This window comes from Lynx rufus, unplaced genomic scaffold (assembly GCF_022079265.1).
Source record: "Lynx rufus isolate CCGP_SWC_20201006 ecotype Redwood Valley unplaced genomic scaffold, mLynRuf1.p SCAF_22, whole genome shotgun sequence".
In the NCBI taxonomy this organism is placed as follows: Eukaryota; Metazoa; Chordata; class Mammalia; order Carnivora; family Felidae; genus Lynx; species Lynx rufus.
Window position 1 is genome coordinate 19,192,365 of NW_025814837.1, and position 22,443 is coordinate 19,214,807.

A 22,443-nucleotide genomic window follows, 5' to 3' on the forward strand; every position below is an offset into this window, starting at 1 on the left:
ATCTTCTGGTCCATAAATATGAGATGTCTTTCCATTTATTGAGGTCTTCCTTAATTTCCTTCAACAATGTTTTGTAGTCTTCAGTGTACAAGTCTTGCAATTTTTTTTTTAAGTAATCTATACATCCAACATGGGGCTCAAACTCATGACCCCGAGATCAAGAGCTGCATGCTCTACAAACTGAGCCAGGAAGGCTCCCCAAGTCTTGCACTTCTTGGGTTGAACTGATTCTTAGGTATTTTATTCTTTGTGATGCTACTGTAAATGAAACTTTTCTTAATTTCATTTTCAAATTGCTCATTGCTAGTATACAAAAATACAATTGACTTTTCTACATTGATCTTGTATCTCTCAACTTTGCAGAACTCACTTATTAGTCCTAACAGTTTTCTGTGGATTCCTTAGGTTTTTCTATTCACAAGATCATGTCATCTATGAACAAAGACGGTTTAACTCCTTTTCTCTTACTTCTTCCTTTTATTTCTTTTTCTTGCCTAATTGCCCTGGCTAGACCCTCTAGAACAATGCTGAATAAAAGTGGGGAGGGCAGACATTTTTATTTTGTTCCTGATCTTAGGGGAAAAGCATTCAGTCTCTCACCAGTTGGGTATGATGTTAGCTGTGGGTTTATTTTATTCATTTTGTGTGTGTGTGTGTGTGTGTGTGTGTGTGTGTATGAGAGGGAGAGAGAGAGAAAGAGAAAGAAAGAGAAGAGAAAGAGAAAGAGAGAGAGGGAGAGAGAGAGAGAGAGAGAGAGCACACACAGGGAAGGAGAAAGAGAAGGAGAGAGACAGAATCCTAAGCAGGCTCTGCACTGTTGGTGTGGACCCCAATGCAGGGCTTGAACTCACCAAACACAAGATCATGACCTGAGCCAAAATCAAGAGCTGGATGCTTAGGGGCGCCTGGGTGGCTCAGTCGGTTAAGCGTCTGACTTCGGCTCAGGTCATGATCTCACGGTCCCTGAGTTCGAGCCCCACGTCGGGCTCTGTGCTGACAGCTCAGAGCCTGGAGCTTGCTTCAGATTCTGTGTCTCCCTCTCTCTCTGACCCTCCCCCGCTCATGCTCTGTCTCTCTCTGTCTCAAAAATAAATAAACATTAAAAAAAAATTTTAGGGCGCCTGGGTGGCGCAGTCGGTTAAGCGTCCGACTTCAGCCAGGTCACGATCTCGCGGTCCGTGAGTTCGAGCCCCGCGTCGGGCTCTGGGCTGATGGCTCAGAGCCTGGAGCCTGTTTCCGATTCTGTGTCTCCCTCTCTCTCTGCCCCTCCCCCGTTCATGCTCTGTCTCTCTCTGTCCCAAAAATAAATAAACGTTGGAAAAAAAAAATTAAAAAAAAAAAATTTTAGAATAAAAAAATAAAAAAAAGAAAGAGCTGGATGCTTAAATGACTGAGCCACCCAGGCACCCTAGGCTGTGGGTTTTCATAGATGTCCTTTACCAGCAAAGAAGTTCCCTTCCGTTACTACTTTATTTAGTGTTTTTATCATGAAAGGGACTTGGATTTTGTCAAACGCTATTTCTGTACCTCCTGGTATGACCACGTGTATCCTTCAGATTTGAACACAATTAGAGCTAATTCTATACACTGGGAAACAACTTAATGTTAATTTTCTTCATCCTATATATAACCCCTCCCCTAAGGAACCTCAACAAGTTTGTTTCTTTATGCATATATCAGTAACAAAGCTTTGACAATTGTTCAATTTGACTACTGCTTTTTCTTTAAAATACTATAAACGGGTGCATGGGTGATTCAGTGGGTGGGTTGAGCATCCAACTCTTGATTTCAGCTCAGGCCATGATCCCAGGGTCATGGGAATGAGCCCCGTGTTGGGGTTCTTGGGATTCTCTCTCTCTCTCTCTCTCTCCGCCCCTCCCCTGCTCTGTCTTTCTCTCTTCCTCTGCCCTTTCCCCTGCTCATGCACATTCTCTCTCTGTAAAATAAAAAATAAATAATTTTTTTAAAAAATAAAATAAAATACTACAAACATGCCAGTAAACTGAATATACTTTAGCCCCTAAAAGCAAATAAATCAAAGGCTCCAAGAAACTCACAACCTAGATGTAAAATAAATAACTATTTTCATATATAACAGGAGACCTACACATATGAATAGCATGTACATATACCAGGGATTGTGGAATAAGAGAGGAGGTTCCCAAAACATATAAGCTCAGTATTTACAGGATGCAGGAGTTAATCCAGGCAAAGAGGCAGAAAAGGAGAAAAGGGTATTCTGCATGGAAGAAGTAGTATGTGCAAAGGTAGAGAGTGAAGAAATGCATGTAATTCTATGTTGCTAATAAGGACTGGTGTATTCACACGTCTGTGGCAAGAAAAAGCTATGGTACCAAGAGATGACTGGAGATATGGGCCAGAGTTCTAATTTTATTCTCATTCAGGGCAAATTGATATGGTCTATTATGAACAGAGAACTTTTTAGCTGTATTTGACCTAATACCAATACAATGTATTCTCCTCCTCCAGAAAAAAAAAAGTGCACAGAACATTGTATCATAAGCATATTCATATAAATTCACATACATACCACACACACATTTATCATTTGTTCCGCTCCACTTTACCAACATATTCTGGATTTTTAGCTACTATCTTAAGAGCTAGCTTAAAGGAGTCTTTGATTATAGCACATTATTTGCTTTCTCTAAGGTTCTTTCTTCTATATACTAACTTTATTTGCCATTACTAAAAATCAAGAAATATCACCAACCTATTGCCACTTGGATACTGTACTACAATGTCATGATCTTCATCAATGCCACAAACAGTTCCAGTTGTAGTTAAAGTCTCAAACATGCCATCAGTCCATCCTCCATGACCGTGCTGCAAAGACTGTACAATTTCTAGGTCAAGATCTATATTCACCAGGTCACCAATCTGCAATCCACCAGGATTCCTGTTGCCATTCTGCTCACCTGTAATTGCAGAGGGAGTTGACAAAGGTAAAGGAAAACCCCTGCAATAGCATGCAACTGTATTATTTTTAAACAAGAGCAAGCTCTAGATATTTTAGTTTTAGTTACGCTCCAATTTTAAAATGTTTTGAGAATATATTGTAAGTATCAAATTCTGGAGCTAGGGAGCTTCAAAAATAAGAAGAAAAAAAACAATCAGACTCACAAATTGAAATAATGTGATGGTTCATAACAACAACCGAACAATAACCCTATATCAAAGTACAAAGTTCTGGGTTTTTAAAATGTTCACTTTTCTGCCTGGATGACTTGTTGACTATTCCTGCAATAACTACAATTAGACAGTTATTGAGGTTCAGTAACAAACTACAGCCACCATAACCAGCTAGAGAATATGAAAGAGAATCTTAAAATTATTTTCTTCTCTGAAGTGCTTGGTACTATTTTTTACCAAATGGCCCTTTTGATTTTTTTTCCTAAAGAGCATCTTTAGATATTTAAAAGCCCATTCCCTATATTATTCTCAAAGCTAGGTCTGGGATAGGGGCACCTGGGTGGCTCAGTCAATTAAGTGTCTGACTCTTGATTTCAGCTCAGGTCATGATCTCACAATTTATGGGTTCCCACCCCGCACTGGGCTCCAAGCACTGACAGTGTGGAGCCTGCCTGGGAATCTGTCTCTCTCCCTCTCTCTGCCCCTCCCCTGCTCGCTCACTCTCAAAATAAATAAATTTTAAAATTAAAAAAAAAAAAAAAAGAAAAAAAAACCTAGCTCTGGGATAAAGGATTCATGATCATAAAACACTATGATGAGGGATCCAAAAAATATGTTGATTCTATACTTCTCTTGTGAAAGCAAGATCCAAAAGAAGGAAATTTCTGAAACATGGAAAAGGAATGATCTTGTCAAAATATAAGTACTTCTTCTACATTCCTTAAAAAAAAAAGAAAAAGAAAATCAGGGTATGCTGCAAAAAAATAACACTTTTTGGCCAGAAGGGAAATCAAATGATTTTAAAAAAGGAACACAGAGCTCACATGAAAAGGCAAACATTCACAGACTAAAACCTTAATCTGAATACTGTGGTAAATGTTTACTGTGGCCACAATAAAGAATCTATAAAATAAAGATAAAATAAAGAATTTGGTTCCCTTATCCCTTACTTTAATGGCACATAAAAAATTATATTTATTATATAACCTTAATCTTCAAACTATTTTTGTATTAAGAAGGCAATTTTAGGGGTGCCTGGGTGGCTCAGTCTGTTGAGCATCAGACTCTTGGTTTCAGCTCAGGTCATGATCTCATGGTTCGTGGATTAGAGGCCCAAGTCTGACTCCATGCTGACAGCTTGGAGCCTGCTTGGGATTCTCTCTCTCTCTCTCTTTCTCTTGCTCTGCCCCCTCCCGCCCTCAAATAAATAAAACTTTTTTTTTAAGGCAATTTTATAAAACTTCTAAGGAATTTATAAGCATTAAATTGTCAGATTCTATTCTCAATATGTAAGACATACTGATAATCTAACACAAAATTTTTCAACACTACGTTTATAACTAAAAGACAAAGTTTCAAATATGACATATAAATGGTATACCAATTTTTAAGACATGACAAACTTTTCAGTCTAAATAAATTGATAAAAAAGAACAAATGCTTTAAAAAACAAAATAAAACCCAAAAAGTATCCCTTAAATAACTTTTTTTTAAAGTCCCATTTAAAGATTTCTGATTCCAAGAACCCTGACCTGCTAGTTAGTAATTTTCTCTAGTCTGCTGACTCACCTAGCACAGGGCAGTGATCTCTGTAGAAAGAACCTCCTTTGGCATCCTGGACACACTTGAGATCAGACTAAGAAGAAGAAAAGAAACCAGAAAAATCATGCTTGAAAACTTCAAGTATTGCTCAGTACCTAAAATAGGCAAAAATGTTCATTCAGAACATACCCTCAGCAAAAGTTAAGAGTAGCTCTAGGTTAACAGTAACACTAAACACTGCTTTCAAAAGCACTCATCAAAAATTAAAAGCCTGATCTCCAGATAGGCCATACTTTATTTACTTTTAGCTTTCCTTTAAAGTTCAAAATGAAAATGCCTAGATCTTCACCACTAAAATATTTTCAACACCACATATAGGCCCTCAACAAATACCTAGTATTTAAAATGTAACTAACACATTCTATTTTAAAAATACTTTTACAAAAAAGAACTCAATTCATTTACTCTTTTCAACCAGTTTTATGACATATACAAGCCAGGTATTAACTCATTTAGTAAAGAAAAGTATCCAAAACTAAACAACCAGAAAAAAGAAAAGGATAGGACCAAATTTAGTCTTTTGGTTCCCGGCCAGGTAATTTTCCATTTACATAAACTTTAGTCCTTACTTCATAAATTGATTAACTCAAGTTCCTTCCCACTTAGTTTTTATAAGAAAACATACTATTATTTAAATATCTGAATGGGGAGGCAGTGATATAATCAAAAGTACAGAAAACATGAACTTACAAGAACCTTGAAAGTTACTAGGAAAATTTAGATTTAAAAGTATCTAATAGTTCCTAACATACACATACACATACACACACACACACACACACACACACACACAGAGACTCTCTTTTACAGCCTCCTTTCCCACCAGAGCATCACATTTAGCTCAGTCTCAGCCAAAGAGACATGGGTCAAATTATTTTAATGTGATACTTTAACCCAGCAATCCCACCTCTAGGAATCTATCCTAAAGAAATATACCCATAAATGTGCAAAGATATGTCTAAGGATGTTTACTGAAACAATGCTTACAACAATTAAAAAAAAATCTTGCAATAATTTTAAAAAATGGAGGTACCACCAACAGAAACCTTATTAAATAATGGCATAATCATACAGAGAAGTACTACTCAGCCATCAAAAAGGATCAATCTACATATACACTACTCATTAAATACCTCTACACATACATCCTGTAAGGCTTCATCTGAAGCAAGTTAATAATCAGTCACAATTCCCAGAAAAATCCACAATTTAAAAACAGGAGAAGGCATAAAAATACTAATAATACTAATACTAATGAAAAACTGATAACTAATGCAATATACAAGTATTAAAATTGGTAAATGAAGTATTTGCTTAGAGTCTACATTGCTGGCTTTTAAAAATAAATGGAATAAATTAAAGGCAAACAGACAGTGGGGTATTTTTCCCCTCCTACCAAGGGCATATAAGAGTTGGGAAAAAATCCAATTTAAATTCTTTGAGGAGGAATGTATTCAAGATGGAAAAGATATGATAGGCATTAATGTTTTGGCATTAATATATTTAGTTGTACTTCATAAATTAAATAGCCGAGGTCAACATTTAAACAGTTTTCCAGGAAATGCAGAAATATAGGGCAATCCATTGAATAAACCACTATTATTCTCCTAAGCACTTAAGTAATTTAAAGTGCTTCTAAGTCAATCATTTTCAATTACCAATACTACTCTTTAAAAAAGGAGGGGTGCCTGGGTGGCTCAGTCGGTTAAGTGCCTGACTTGATTTCAGCTCAAGTCTTGATCTCAGGGTCATGAGTTCAAGCCCTGCATTAGGCCCCACGCTGGGCTTGGAGCCTACTTAAAAAAAAATAAATAAATAAATAACCAGAATAAAAATTTTAAAAATAAATAAAAATAGAGGGGGAAAATCTCTTTAAAAACAACTTTAACATCTACTGTAATTTATACTTTTATTAGCTACTAGAGCCAGAATACAAACATCCCATAAAAACCTCATTATAATATTATACTCTGTGTCCACGCCAAGGAGCAGCCTTACAGATGATTCTAAATTTTTTTGAGATCGATTTTAATAAATAAGCCCCTAACTTGGATTCCTAAGGGATCAGTTCTACACAATCAATATATAGTAAGTTACCCAAATATTCACTGAGGGCAAAATCATATTTACTATTTTTTTCTTTCTTTTTTTTTTTTTCAATTTAAATTTTAGTTAGTTAACAAACAGTGCAAAATTGGTGTCTGGAGTAGAATTCAGTGATTTATCACTTTCATACAATACCTAGTGCTCATCACAAGTGCCCTCCTTAATGACCATCACCCATTTATCCCATCCCCCTACTCATCTTCCTCTATCAACCCTCGGTTTGCTCTCTATTGTTAAGAGTCTCTTATGGTTTGTTTCCCTCTCTTCTCTTTCCACTTCCCGCCCCCCACTTTATGCTCTTCTGTTTCATTTCTTAAATCCACATATGAGTTACATCACATGGTATCTGCCTTTCTCTGATTGACTTGTTTCGCTGAGCATTAAACATTCTAGCTGTATCTACTTTTTTGCAAATGGCAAGATTTTATTCTTTTTGATGGCTGAGTGATATTCCATTGTGTATATATGTGTGTGTGTGTATACACACCACATCTTCTTTATCCATTCATTAGTCGATGGACAAGTGGGCATATTTACTATTACATACTTTAAGCAAGTGTACTAAAAATGTAGTTTTATTAAATCCTCACTTTACAGATTTTTCTCCTGTTGCATATTCATAATTCAGATGGCTATATTCTGACAAAAGCATATGACAAAAAAAATACAATAAGGGCTATTTTTATTTTCATCTATCTAATATTTTTATCTTTTGTGATTCTTACTACTCACCATGCCCTCAAAGCCAACTCTGTAAAGGTTCTTAGCACCATTATCCCAGAGAACATATGCTGCACTATGTGGGCTTGATGCGCTCCAGTCCTGGATTTCCGTTACCTAAGGGAATTGTTGCAGAAAACAATTTTTAAAAGGGGAGGGGAGAAGTTAGTTCAGTTAATTATATTTAAAATCTTAAATACCATTTCAGCTATCATCCTCTGTAACAGGATCATGAAAAATACTATTTTGTCAACTAGGTCAATTCTAACATATAACTGAATTATAATTAGAGACATTTTTCCAGGAATTATAAGGTAATTCCAAAAATCATTGTAGAAATACTGAATTGGGAGGCTTGGTGATTATAGTAACAGATCATCAGAAAATACACAATTCAATATAAAATGTTAGATTTATATTCTTAAAGGGTTCCTTTTAAGAACAGTGTATTATTTTAAATCCATTATTCCTTACAAAATTTAAAATCTTTGGCCAGATCCTCAGAATGATTCAAGATAAACCGGCTCTCTAGGGGCACCTGGGTGGCTCAGTCGGTTAAGCATCTGACTTCGGCTCAGGTCATGATCTCGTGGTTTGTGAGTTCAAGCCCTGCATCGGGCTCTGTGCTGACAGCTCGGAGCCTGAATCCTGCTTCAGATTCTGTGTCTCCCTCTCTCTCTGCCCCTCCCCCACTCATGCTTGCTCCTGCTCTCTCTCTCTCTCTCTCTCAAAACTAAACATTAAAAAAAATGTTTTTAAAGAGAGTTTTCAGATGACCAAGACTTTTAAGTTTATTTATTTATTTATTTTGAGAGAGAGCGAGCATCTCTCTCTCACACACACACACACACACACACACGAGCAAGGGAGGGGCAGAGAGAGAGAGAGGGAGACAGAGAATCTCAAGCAGGATCCACACTGTCAGTGCAGAGCCTGTTGCCGGGCTCAAGCCCACAAACTGTGAAATCATGACATGAGCCAAAATCAAGAGTTCTGACGCTCTTAAGAACGGAGCCATCCAGGTGCTCCAATGACAAAGACTTTAAAATCATCATTCACCAATGCTAAAAACAATTTTTTCAAGAAGGTAACAGTAGAATGAACGGATGGTGACTGACATCTAAGTCTCATACGTGAAATGTTACTCATTTCAGTACATCTAGCATCTAGCATAACACCAAACAATACATGTTCAAGATTAGTTGACTGACTGAATCAATGAATGAATAATCAGCAAAAGCAACATAAAATCCAAAATAAATGAAACCAACAACCCACTTACCCCAATATCTCTGGCTATCCCACCCCAATTAAACAGGCTATACAAAATTCTGCTCAGAATAACTGCTATAATTTGATTCCTGGACGATTTACTTGAGAAGGGCAACAGAGTTAAGTATACTGGATAACAAAAGTAGCTGCCTAGAAACAGGCCTTCAAGGGAATGAAATATAAAACAAGTAAATTCAAGTGAAATGTTAGTAACAAGAATGTCAAAAGCATGACATACTGTTTAAGAAGGACTGGCCCAAACAGGATCCTCAGAAAAGCATTCTGGGCAACAAAATGGCAATATGAAGCCTAAAAGTGGAAAGGTAAAATCTACCCAACAACCTTCTCCATGAATGTCAATATTTACAACCGAGCAGGAACAATCTTTTTTCTTCCGGGAAAAAAAGAAATGAAGATTTTAAAAAACTGTTAGTGACACAGGAAAAAATGGGCCAAGAAATTCAATTATAATAATAAAAATCTTCTGAACATACAATATTCTAGAATAACATGATGAATTAATAAAAAAGTTTCACCTTTCCCCTACGTCCATTTCCTCCATCCTGATCTTCCCACTGCCAGTCCACTCCTCGTACCACTCTGGCACCTGCAAAGATCCCTCTGGCTGTAATCTTCTTAGATTTTCTACGAGACTCTAACAGAACCCTAAAAATAAAATTATTTTTAAGTTATACAGAAATAGGTTAAAAAAAAAGAAATAGGTTAACAGCAATTTATTTTTAAAAATAAAATTATAAAAAAGGTTACTTTAAAAATATAAAAGAGTTTTCTCTGTTCTAGTTAATACTTAATAGCATGATACATAAATACCTTTACATTCCACAGGTTATGATGATGATGACAGTAGTTAGAATAGTGATAATATCTAATATTTAATGAGCTTTTACCATAAGTGTAAAAGTCTGTTACACTCCTTAAGAGAAAGGTATTGTTATTTTACCCATTTCACAAATGAGGAAACACAGTCTCAAAGAGGTAAGTGATTTACCCAAGGTCACAAAAGCTAAATAGTAATGGAATCAACATATGAATCCAGTCCAACCACTTCAGAGTATCACTATTTCCTTCACCACTTAAGAAGAGACAAATTCACATCTCTAAAACCATCAGGAAAGTAACCTAAATTAAGGCCAAAGAAAGACAACAAACACCACAACAATGACAAAGGCCAACTGGCACTTGACCCCACGCTCAGGAAGACAATAGGGAGTGGCAGGGACTTCGGTGAACTGAAGACCGTGATTTGTCTAAAGGGTGCAGGTGGTACTCTGCTTCAGCCAACTGTTGCTGATCAGAGTTAAATGAATAAATGCAGGCCCACTGCTGACATTAGGGGTTAGGGGTTAGGGGTTAGGGATCTGGGTGTGTGTGTGTGGGGGGGGGGGGGTGTTCAAAAATTTAGAGCACAGTATGGACCAAGTAAAATACATCCGTGGCCTGGATTTGACCTGACACTAACTTGCCTCCAAAGTATTGAATCCTTACAGCAGACTACAGGCGTTGAAAAAATTCTATACTCAAACAATCTGGACCAGCTTGGCTCTCCAAGACCATCTATCCCTTATTCTTCTATATCCTTCTTATTCATAAAATCAAAAAGGTTTGGGGTTTCTCTTTTGTTTTTCTATTTTTATCTCATTATTCTACTTATTTTTACAATGTCTTTATTGTACCCTAACTTTAAAAATTATAAACAAAAGTCAAAAATAAACAACTTGTTCAAAACCACTCAGTTAATAAATAGCAGGCCAAGGATTTGAACTGGGACAGGCTAATACCCAAATCCATTTTTCTACTACTGCTGCCTCCCTATGACTGGCTAGATTCTTGCTCCTATACACTATTCACATCTATGTAAAAAGACTCAATCACCTGAAATTCTGTACCACTTCGTGATATTCCTCTCTCTCTTTGCTAAAACACTTTCATGCTAATAATCTCTACATACAGTCCAAAACATCACATGATAATCATGTTGGTCAAATAATCCCTTAGTTTATGAACTCCTTATGAATACTGTGTCTTCGTTTTCTTCAAATTCACATAAGCACAGTAGCTGCCACAAGTCTTAATAAATGCCTGTTGACTCAATCAATGGGCCCTAGTGTTCTTTTGGTAGTGATTAACAGAATAGAATGCACAGTGAGAAGAAAATAATCAGCCTTCTGGGCTGCCCTTGCATTTCCAAATATTGAGTGGTGCCAAGTCTCCATGCTAGAGATGAACAGCCCAGATTACCTTGGAAAAATATGTACAGCTCCATCTTCACAGAGCTCTTTTCTCACTATATGGCAGGCCTGCTCCACAACTAGCCTGTTATCTCCTACCTCTGGTACTAAACCAGCTGTCAGACACTATTTTTAAATCCTACTTTTAAGGCTCAATAGTATAAAAAGTTGAATACAAACAAGGAATTGCAACTGAAGAAAAAACTGTTTGCCCTACCGCTCACTTCCTGGTGTAGTAATTCTATAAAAGCGATGTCTTAAATGATGTTTATCTCCATGATAACAAACAGTGCACAAATCATAATTTGTACATTCTGCACATTTCCATCGAATGCCAATGATTGGTTGCTGGCGGCAGGTATCACACATGGTTCCATCATGCTTGATGCCTATTAAAACACGGATACATGGTTACATTAACTGCAAGTATTATTCACTTGAATACTGCTCCCTGGGGGAAAAATAAGAACGGAGCATTTTACAAAGTTTCTCAATAAAGTAGGAAATAATATTTTAAATATACCACATATGTTTTCAAGACAAGATATTTCAAGTATTTTAATCAATACAAATTATAGACTACACATTTTCTATCACTTCTTTCTTCATTAGTAAGAGCACTTCTTAGTAGCACATTCTATGCTGTCAAACTGAAACTTAGGTTCAATCTAGTGACAGAAAGAAGAATCATTTACCACCAAGATGTTTCAGACTTCAAACATTCAGATTCTTTTCAGGAATTTCAACCTACTCTCCATGCAAACAATTACTCCAAAAGAAGAAACAAGTTTATCCCCATGATTCACAGAGACAAACTATCAATTAACTTAAGCATTTATCCCTAGGCATTGACAAGCTCCCCACCCCAAACAAACTTCAGAAAACCATTACCAAGTAAATTTCCCAGTTTAAAAGGAAACAGCATACTATAATTGAGTTTGCTGTTTGTTTTCCTTACAGAACAAGAAGTAATAAACCTTAGAAAAAGGAAATAAGCACTTGGCAATATGACCTCTACTAAAAATGTTCACATGAGGGGCGCCTGGGTGGCGCAGTCGGTTAAGCGTCCGACTTCAGCCAGGTCACGATCTCGCGGTCCGTGAGTTCGAGCCCCGCGTCAGGCTCTGGGCTGATGGCTCAGAGCCTGGAGCCTGCTTCCGATTCTGTGTCTCTCTCTCTCTCTGCCCCTCCCCCGTTCATGCTCTGTCTCTCTCTGTCCCAAAAATAAATAAACGTTGAAAAAAAAAATTAAAAAAAAAAAAATGTTCACATGAATGACACAGACGTTAGAACTATGAAAGGTACCACTATAAAGTAATGAAAATAACTAACATTTGAGAGTAACAAGACTGGGGATAATGTTCCTTTACTATTCTGTTATTCTTAGATCGCTTGATAAGTAAGTTAAAACTAGAAGCTTTTTAAACAATGTGTGGCCTGTGAACATCAGTGTCACTACTTTACAGTAGGAATGGTCAGGCCCAACACTGAACAGCAAGGGCTGTATTGTCCATTGAACGCGAACACTCTTCAAGATTCGAGTTCTGGCTTTCACCAGCTATCTTTGTGCCCTTGAAAAAGTCATTTTAACTGAAGTATTTACATATAAAATTATAGTATTTATTTCAAAATAATGGGGGGGGCAGGGAAGTAATGTGGGGTTTGGATGAAACAAGATCACTCATGTTGAAATTGGGTAACAGGAGGAGGTTCATTATATAATTCTCTATTTTGTGAAGTTTAGGAATTTCCCAAAATTAAATAAAAGGAGTCACTTTAGTTCTCAGAACTTCAGTTCCCTTTGGAGGAGGCATTATGTTTTTTAATGGTTAAGGATGTTCTAAGAATCAAATAAGAATGTGCTGTAGATGCAAGAATTAGAGCACAAAAGTAGTAAAGTTAAAACTAAACTCCAGAAGAACATACTATTGCTGCTTCCTGATAAGGGGGGGAAAACCCGTATAATTCATTTTCTATATTCATGTTTAAAGTCCCATAAGGTAACCAGATTCTAAATAAAGAGCCAAACCTGAAGATAAACCTGTGCCTGAGGTGAGATGGTTAATAAAGAAGGGGTGGGAGGAAGAACAGAAGGAAGCTGGGATGCCTCATGAACTACAAAAGAACATGACACCCAATACCAAGTATGTTTGGTGTGCAATCCTTCCACAATCTCCTGCTACTCAAATGCTTGACTGCAGGGACAAGGAAGACCGCAGACATCAGTACCTTTTGATTCATTCAGTAACTATTTTACTGCTACTGCGGGCAGGCCCTCTGCTGCTTTCAAATATCACTCCAGGTGTAGTACGGAGAAGAGAATGGAAGAAAATTAAAGTGGCTAAAGAAAAGGAGTCAAATCATAAGAAGTTTCCACAACAGTTGAGAAGAAAATAATAGTTTAAGTAGGGATAAAGCTAGTAGAATTGGAGAGAAAATGGAAGCCAGAAGAGGTTTAGGACTTGGTGGCTGCAGGTTAGAAAACAAAAGATGTAAAAAGTAACTGAAAAAAGTATAAATGAGATCATTCAAAAGAAAACAAATAGGTAAGAGATATTTAGGAACAAACAGTGCAATAAACTGAAATTTAGAACTGTTCTACTTAAAAAAGACAGAGAGAGAGAGAGAGAGAACCATGAACAAAAAAATAAATAAGCACATACTAATTTAAGATTGTAAGTCCAGGGGCGCCTGGGTGGCTCAGTCAGTTAAGCGGCCGACTTCGGCTCAGGTCATGATCTCGCGGTCCGTGAGTTCGAGCCCCGCGTCGGGCTCTGGGCTGATGGCTCAGAGCCCGGAGCTGTTTCAGATTCTGTGTCTCCCTCTCTCTCTCTCTGACCCTCCCGCGTTCATGCTCTGTCTCTCTCTGTCTCAAAAATAAATAAACGTTAAAAAAAAATTTTTTTAAATTGTTAAGTCCAGACCTCCATTGATAGACACTCATCTAAGAAACAAAATGAAAAAAGAATCAGGACAAGTTTCCTGGAAGTGGTGGATAATGGACTTTTCACAGGAAGAAAGAAGAAAATCTCAGAAGAGCACAATGTGTGTTCAACAAACCAGGAGCAACTTCATTTTTTGGGCAGGAATCTGAAATACTGTCAGAGACAGAGATGAATTATAGTCAGGCTGGGAAATAACCACTTAAGACATGATTTCTGATTTGCAGACTTAAATTGTTGCATTAATGGTAAAAACAAGGGTATGTGATTTAAGAAACTAGTTCTCTAACTTACTAGCTAGGTAATGTTCAGAATTAATTTAAACTACTCTGGGATCAATATTCTCATCTATAAGTTGAGAAAATACTTCCTTTCATAGGTGTTATGAGCTGAATGTGTTCCCCACCCCCAAAAATTCATGTGTTGAAGCCCTAACCCTCAAGATGCTGATATTTGGAGATGAAGTCTATAGGAGATAAGTAGGTTTAGAAGAGGAAATGAGGGTGGGGTCTCCACAATGAGATCAGTGTCCTTAAAAGAAGAGAAAGAAGCTAAGAGGTCTCCCTCTGCTGTATGAGGACATAGCCAGAAGGCAGCAAGCCAGGAAGACAGTCCCCAACAGGGTACTGAAATTAGCCAGCACCTGGATCTTGGACTGCCCAACCAATAAATAAATTCCTGTTGTTAAACCACCTACTCTGTGGTAGTTTGCTATGGCAGCCCAAGCGGACAAAAACAATAATGGAAAGAGTCCTTATGAAGCTAAAGTGATATATAGAGGTAAAAACACTGAAAGATTTTAAGGCAAATTGCAAATAAAAAGAATTATACTGCACTTATTTTTTTTTTTAACGTTTATTCATTTTTGAGACAGAGAGAGAGCATGAACGGGGGAGGGTCAGAGAGAGGGAGACACAGAATCTAAAACAGGCTCCAGGCTCTGAGCTGTCAGCACAGAGCCCAACGCAGGGCTCGAACTCACAGACCGCGAGCTCATGACCTGAGCTGCAGTCGGCCGCTTAACTGACTGAGCCACCCAGGCGCCCCTATACTGCACTTAATTTAATCTTAATATAGATTTGTTAAATGTACTATTTATCTATTTAAATAATTTGGTGATCAAAATCATCATATATCCCAAGCAAATTTGGCAACTTATGCAGAAAATCAAAGAACTTTTAGGGGCACCTGGGCAGCTCAGTTGGCTGAGCGTTTGACTCTTAATTTCGGCTCAGGTCATGATCCCAGTATGTTGTGAGATCCCAGTATGTTGTCAGGCTCTGGGCTGAGTATGGAGCCTGCTTAAGACTGTGTCTCTGTATCTCTCTCTCTCTCAAAAAACAAAACAAAACAAAAAACTTTTAAATTCTCAATTTCCCAGAGACTACACATACAAAACATTCAATTATTCACACATGGAGCCTGCTTAAGATTCTCTCTCTCTCCTTCTGCCCTTCCCCTGCTCATGCAAGTGAATGCTCTCTCAAAAAAAAGTTACATCCAAAGACACTAAGTTGTTTGTAAATACAAACAAAACTTAACCTATGTCAAAAATAGGGACTATGTATAAACTATGATAATCTATAAAGTGAAATTCTATGCAGTTATTAAACCATGTTGTAGAAGAAATATTACTGATATGGGAAAATACATTTTTTTAAAAACCCATTATTATTTTATAAAACAGCTTGCAAAGAACTGCAATATACCATCACAAAATACATAAAACACACACGTACAGAAAAACTAGAAAGATAGTCCCCAAACTGTACTGGTGGATTTACCCTTTGTGGGTTTCCAAATTGTCTATGCTGAGTGTGTATTAATTCTTTTAGCTAAGTGAATAGGGGCATTTAATATGAGAATATCAGCAGAGATGTTGATGTATGTCACCTATAATTAAAAACTAAAAATAAAAACATGATACTTATAGCAAATATTTACAGAAACCAACTTTCATATAGTTACTCTAGTAATAGAGTATGTAACTGCTACTTAGAAGTTTTTATTTCTCATAACCCTTATACTAACTGAGCTATTTTATGCTTATGTAAAGAAAACATACTTCATCTGTACACTCCTCACTGGCACATGCCCACAGTCACAGTCTAATCTGTCTTACCACAGGAAAGCACCGTGCCAAAACAACATAATCAATATCAAATGTCATACTTGCCTACTCAATGGTGAAGCTTCTGAACAGGTCTAATATAGGTGTCCTATCTCATCACAGAAAGTAAAATGCATTAAACTAATCACAATCCACTATGCATTTAGAGATTTATCCTTAACTATACAGCTCTTCAAATGAGAGTTGATGAAAGAAAGGCATAGGGAAAACGTATCCCAACTTCCCCATCTGATCAAAAAAAGAAAAGTCCAGTTTTTAGCTATTCTCCTACTGATATATTTTTCATCTCTAAGTTCATTTTCCACAAAGCACAATGATAACATTCATGAGCTCATAATCTAAGTATAGGCTTTCTTTAAAAGGACCCATTTAAACACACCATGATAACTGGTAAAAAAACAAAAAAAAACAAAAAAAAACCTACAATTCATGGTTTTAAAGAATACTTCAGGAAAACCATTAATGCACACAAAAGCACATCCAAATCCTTTTTGGTTCCCACAGTTCAAATGCCAACAAAGCTACTGAACAGCTGTGAAACAGACTAAGCCTGAGAATTGGAGAAAGTAAACAAAGCAGCCCACTCCACCATCAAAATGCACACTACAGAATTTTTAATGAGAATACAATTAATTAACCTTAGAACAAAAGCTGATATTTAGAGAAAACACAAAACAGGAGACCAACATTTTACTGATCTCTTACTTCAGCAGCTTTTTGTTTCCCCTTACTTTATCCACCCAATTCATTCCCATCTAAAACATTCCCTTCCAGTACAAACCTTCTTAGCCTTGGCAAGTGTTATTCCTTAAAATGTTCATTTCATAAAACTTAATTCCCTAACTAAACCTATTAGTCGTTTTTCTCCTTCCTATACAATATCGTATTACCCTAGAGACTTAATGCTCTTTTCCTTTGCTACGCTTTATGAAGACATCTGCCACCGTTAAATGAACCACCTGATGATAGCTTTTGACTCATTCTACCAATACTCAAATGACCATCTGCTCTACATTTTAATGGCAGCTCGCCTAAATTCAAAAACTTAGAGAATTTACATAGCCTTAAGCTTTTTGTTAGAAAATTTTATGAGAGCAATAAAACATGCTAGTCAAGATCAATGACCACAGTTCTTAAGAGAGCCAATGAAAACAGCTCAAAATCACAAAGCACTGATTTGTTTAAATGTTAAATTTCTAGTTAGAAAAAAGTGACCAAGAGAACTAGAATTCTCACTACAAACAATTCACTCTACAAAACACTTCAACATGGAACAAGAATATCTAAATTATCATTTTGTATAATAGCAAAGGAAAAAAGTAAACAATATAACTATTCATTAACAAGAGAATAGAAACATATATTAAGTATACAATGGAATACCTAAAATTAATGTTCCTCATACGATTCAATATGAATGAATCCTTCAACCATAATGCTGAATTTTTTAATTATACAATACAAAATGTTACAAATAAAGTACTATATTTGCTTACATAAAAACACAGCACAAATGTTAAGAAAAAAAACATGAAAATGATAACAAATTTCTAGATAATGGTTACCTTAGAAAAGGAGGGAAGGGAATGAAAATTGGACAGAAGTATACAGGATGTTTCAAATATATTAGAAATGTTTTGTTTCTAGATAGGTTCACAAGTATTTATTACTCATTAATCTACCTGGATATCTTATATATTAAGTGATAAATTTTAAAACAATTTTAAAATTAAAAAAATCCTAAGAAGACTAAAATGGTACCTAGTTAACCCTCTAAATTTGTTCCCTAATTGAAATATTTCACCTAACATAAAAAAGTATTTACAAATCATTAACCATTATTTAAATGTAATTACTTACTGTGGCATAACTGTTTGTTGATGTCATTTAACCAGTCAAGAAATCCTATTTCTGAGTTAAGGATTCATTCAACTTTAACCCCAAATCAAAACATGACAAAAACATTACAGAGATTAAAGAGGGCTAGCCACCTACAGTATGCATCCTATTCTCCCTGAAACTTTAAACTACTTAGTGGTTTAGAAATTGTCTCAACAATATTAAAATTCCTAATGAGGGTAAGGCCTTTGTGACCTGCCAGCTGGTTGCTGTATTCTACATTCCTTTCTCTTGAGAAATACTAAATTAATGAAAATAAGATTGTTATTATTAATAACACTAGCCACTGTTCATTACCACATCAAGCTAATGAGACTTACACACATTTTAGTTTAAGCTTCCCAACCACACTAAAAGGCAGGCATTATGATCCCCATTTATAAACGAAGATATTGAGGCTCAGAAGTAACCTATGTGAAGTCACACAACATTAGCAAGTGCCAGGCTCAAATTCAAACCTAGGTGGGTGTGAGTACAAAGCTTGGCCCTCTTAAGCTCTTCACTCCACCAGGGTTTTTTTCTCCATCTGATCTTATTTAAATAATTACATATCTAGAGCATCATGTTCCCCATTTAACCCACTAGATTCAAAATACTATGTTATCAAAAACCTATTCTAATATTCAAATAAATCTTAAAGAGATACACTTTAAAAATTGAGATTACTTTTTAATTTCACCAATGTAGTAGAGTGAAACATCACTACTTCCTAACCAACTCTTGGTACACACTAAGAAAATGTCCTTGAAGGCATTTCACCCAAAATCTCCCACTTCTTCATCGTATCTTTCTGTTGGACAAGTTCTTCTCTCATCTATTTTTGCATCCTCTACTACTCTACTGTATTACAAGTGTGCATAATAAAATTACAATCATGCCCCATACAGTCCAAAGAAAAGAAACAAGTTATCAAATTAGGCATACAATTGGGAATTTTAGTAGTATGTTTGTTATTTTTAAGCACTTGTTGCATAGAGGTAGAATGTGAATGAAGTCAAACAAAATTAAGAATTTTATCACTTTTTTTCCTGCTACCTGGTAAAAATTCACTATTTCAATTTAGAAGCAAAACATCTGTCTGTGTACCTTGACCTACTCCAACTTCATTTTACAAGTGAAGAACTAAGGCTCAAAAAGACTAATGTTATAAAGTTGAAAAAGTAAAGAAGACTGACAAACCCAGATTTGAATCTCCACCATGAACTTATTACTTGTGAAATCCTGGGCAAGTTAGTTCATTTCTCATAGCCTATTTTCTCATCAGTAAAATAAAGGCTATCAAATAATATTTTTTCAGGATTAAATGAAATAAAGTTTATAAAACACTTAGCACAGTGCCTGACACATGACTGGAGCTCATGAAATGTTAGTCCACTCCCTAGTTAACAGTCTCACTTGATAAAATATAGAATGAACAAATACCTTAATTTCCCTACTAAGCTAGAGCATTTTCCACTACTGTATGAAAAGAGACTGGAAAAGGGGGTGAGCAAAACACCATAATGTTAGCTATGGCAATTCTAAGCTGTTATGATTTATTATCATTAGCCCTGCAAAACATTTAAATATCAAATAATGACCTTTTTTTTTAAATATAAAAACATTTCTATCCCATTGTTTGTCTTTTTAGAAACAAAATTATCATCAAGAAGATAAATATAGGGGTGCCTGGGTGGCTCAGTCAGTTAAGTGTCCAACTTCAGCTCCGGTCATGATCTCACTGTTTGTAAGTTCAAGCCCCACATCGGGCTCTGTGCTGCCAGCTCAGAGCCTGGAGCCTGCTTCGGATTCTGTGCCTCCCTCTCTCTCTCTGTCCCTTCCCTGCTTGCATGCTCTCTGTCTCCCTCTCAAAAATGAACATTAAAAAAAGAAGAAGAAGATAAATCTACCCTGGAAAAAAATCAAATACTCATATCATGAGTATGTTTACAGAATATGAACTAATTCTAACCAAAGCAACTATCTACAAAGGGAAATACGCTTAAAAAAAAAAAAAAATACTCCGAAACAACAAATGAATGTCTGGTCTATCTGCTGTGTTCCCCTACCTCCTGAACTAATTTAAATCCCCAAGATCTTACTTGTGTTCTATAAATTCATTTATAAGCAAGCTGTATAGAATTCAGAACCCATTTTCTTTCCCAAACAAAGTTTTAAATGTACCAGACTATTTCACAAGAACCTGTTTACACAGAACTATGGGCATACAAAGGTAAAAACTGTTAATTAAAATTGATAAAAACTCTCAACAAAGTGGGTTTAGAGGGAATACATCTCAACACAATAAAGGCCACATATGATAAACCCATAGCTAACATCATACTCAATGGTGAAAAGCTGAATGCTTTTCCTCTAAGATCAGGAACAAGACAAAAATCTACTCTTTCCACTTTTATGCAACACAGTACTGAAAGTCATAGCTGCAGCAATCAGACAAGAAAAAGACATAAAAGGCACCAACACTGGTAATGAAGAAGTACAACTGTCATTATTTGCAGATGTCATACCATTTATAGAAAACCTTAATGATACCACGAAAAAACTATTAGGATAATAAATGAATTCAGTAAAATTGCAGGATGCAAAATTAATATACAGAAACCTATTATACTAATAACACTAATAATGAAGTAGTAGAAAGATAAATTAAGAAAGCAATCCCACTTACAATTGTATCAAAAGGAATGAAATACCTGCAAATAAATTTAATCAAGGAGGTGAAAGACCTCTACTGTGAAAACTGTAAGATATTGATGAAAGAAACTGAAAATGATAGAAACAAATGGAAAGAAATACCATGCTCATAGACTGGAAGAATTAATATTGTTCAAATGTCTATACTACCCAAAGTAATCGACAGATTTAATGTAATCCTTAACCAAAATACCGACAGCATTTTTCAGAGGTAGAACAAATAATCCTAAAATCTGTATGAAACCACAGAAGATCCCAGATAGCCAGAGCAATCTTGAGAAAGAAGAAACAAAACTACAAGTATCACAATCCCAGACTTCAAGCCACACTACAAAGTTATAGTAAGCAAAACAGTATAGTACTGGTATGAAAACAGACAAGATCGATGGAACATAATAGAAAATCAAGAAATAAACTCACACTTATATGGCCAATTAATCTACTACAAAAGACACCAAGAATATACAACAGAGAAAAGAAAAAGTCTCTTGAATAAATGGTGCTAGGAAAACTGAACAGCTACATGCAAAAGAATGAAACTGGACAACTTTCTTACACCATACATGAAAATAAATTCAAACTAGATTAAAAATCTAAATATAAGACCCCAAACCATTAGAATTTGTGGAAGAAAATGCAACATTTTTCTGTATTTGTCTCCTCAGGCAAAGGAAACATAAGCAAAAATAAACATCACACTAAATAAAAGGCTTTTACAGCAAAGAAAACCATCAACAAAATGAAAAGGCAACCTATGAATGAGAGAAGATATTTGCAAATGATACATCCAGTAAAGGGTTAATATAAAAAATACATCAAACTTAACATCAAAACAATACAATAAAAAAATAGGCAGAGGACCTAAATAGACATTTTTCAAAAGAAGGCATACAGATGGTCAACAGACACATGAAAAGATGCTCAGCATCACTAATCATCCAGAAATGCAAATCAAAACAACAATCACACCAGTCAGAACGGCTAGTACCAAAAAGATAGGAAATAACAAGTGCTGGCAAGGATGTGATGAAAAGGGACTCTCATGCACTGTTGGTGGGAATGTAAGCTGGTGCAACCAGAATGGAAAACAGTATGGAGGTTCCTCAAAAAATTAAAACTAGAATTACCATATGATCCAGTAATTCCACTGTTGGGTATTACCCAAAGATGGCTCAGGGTATATAGAACAAGATTCTGTGAAATGCAAGAGAAAATCGAAGTCCACAATGTCTTATGGCTCAGTAGGTTAAGCATCCAATTCTTGGTTTCAGCTCAATCACAATCTCATGTTTTGTGGGTTTGAGACCTGTATCAGGTTCTCCACTGGCAGCATGGAGCCAGCCTCGGATTCTCTCTCTCTCCCCCTCTCTGTCCCTCCCTGACTCGTGCTGTGTCTCTCTCAAAATGAATAAACTTAAAAAAAAATTATTTGGGGCACCTGGGTGGCTCAGTCAGTTAAGCATCTGACTTCGGCTCAGGTCATGATCTTGTGGTTTGTGAGTTCAAGCCCCCTGTCCGGCTTTGCGCTGACAGCTCAAAGCCTTGAACCCAGTTCAGTTTCTGTGTCTCCCTCTCTCTCTGCCCCTCATCCGCTCATGCTCTGTCTCTCTCTCTCTCCTGCAAAAATAAACATTAAAAAACTAAATAAAGTTATTTTAAAAAGAAAAATGAAAAC

The 22,443-nt window shown here is 36.2% G+C and overlaps 1 protein-coding gene across 1 annotated transcript in view; it reads right to left on the reverse strand.

Annotated features, from left to right (window-relative positions):
• The window catches only part of MIB1 (MIB E3 ubiquitin protein ligase 1), a 122,697-nt gene that overhangs the window by 90,145 nt on the left and 10,109 nt on the right, over positions 1-22,443 (reverse strand). Inside the window, exons 2-6 of the mRNA XM_047086931.1 lie at positions 11,320-11,491; positions 9,390-9,519; positions 7,594-7,698; positions 4,723-4,789; positions 2,735-2,939 (exon numbers count right to left, since the gene is read on the reverse strand). Coding sequence (XP_046942887.1) covers positions 2,735-2,939; positions 4,723-4,789; positions 7,594-7,698; positions 9,390-9,519; positions 11,320-11,491 — 679 coding nt within the window. The remainder of the gene's footprint in view (positions 1-2,734; positions 2,940-4,722; positions 4,790-7,593; positions 7,699-9,389; positions 9,520-11,319; positions 11,492-22,443) is intronic.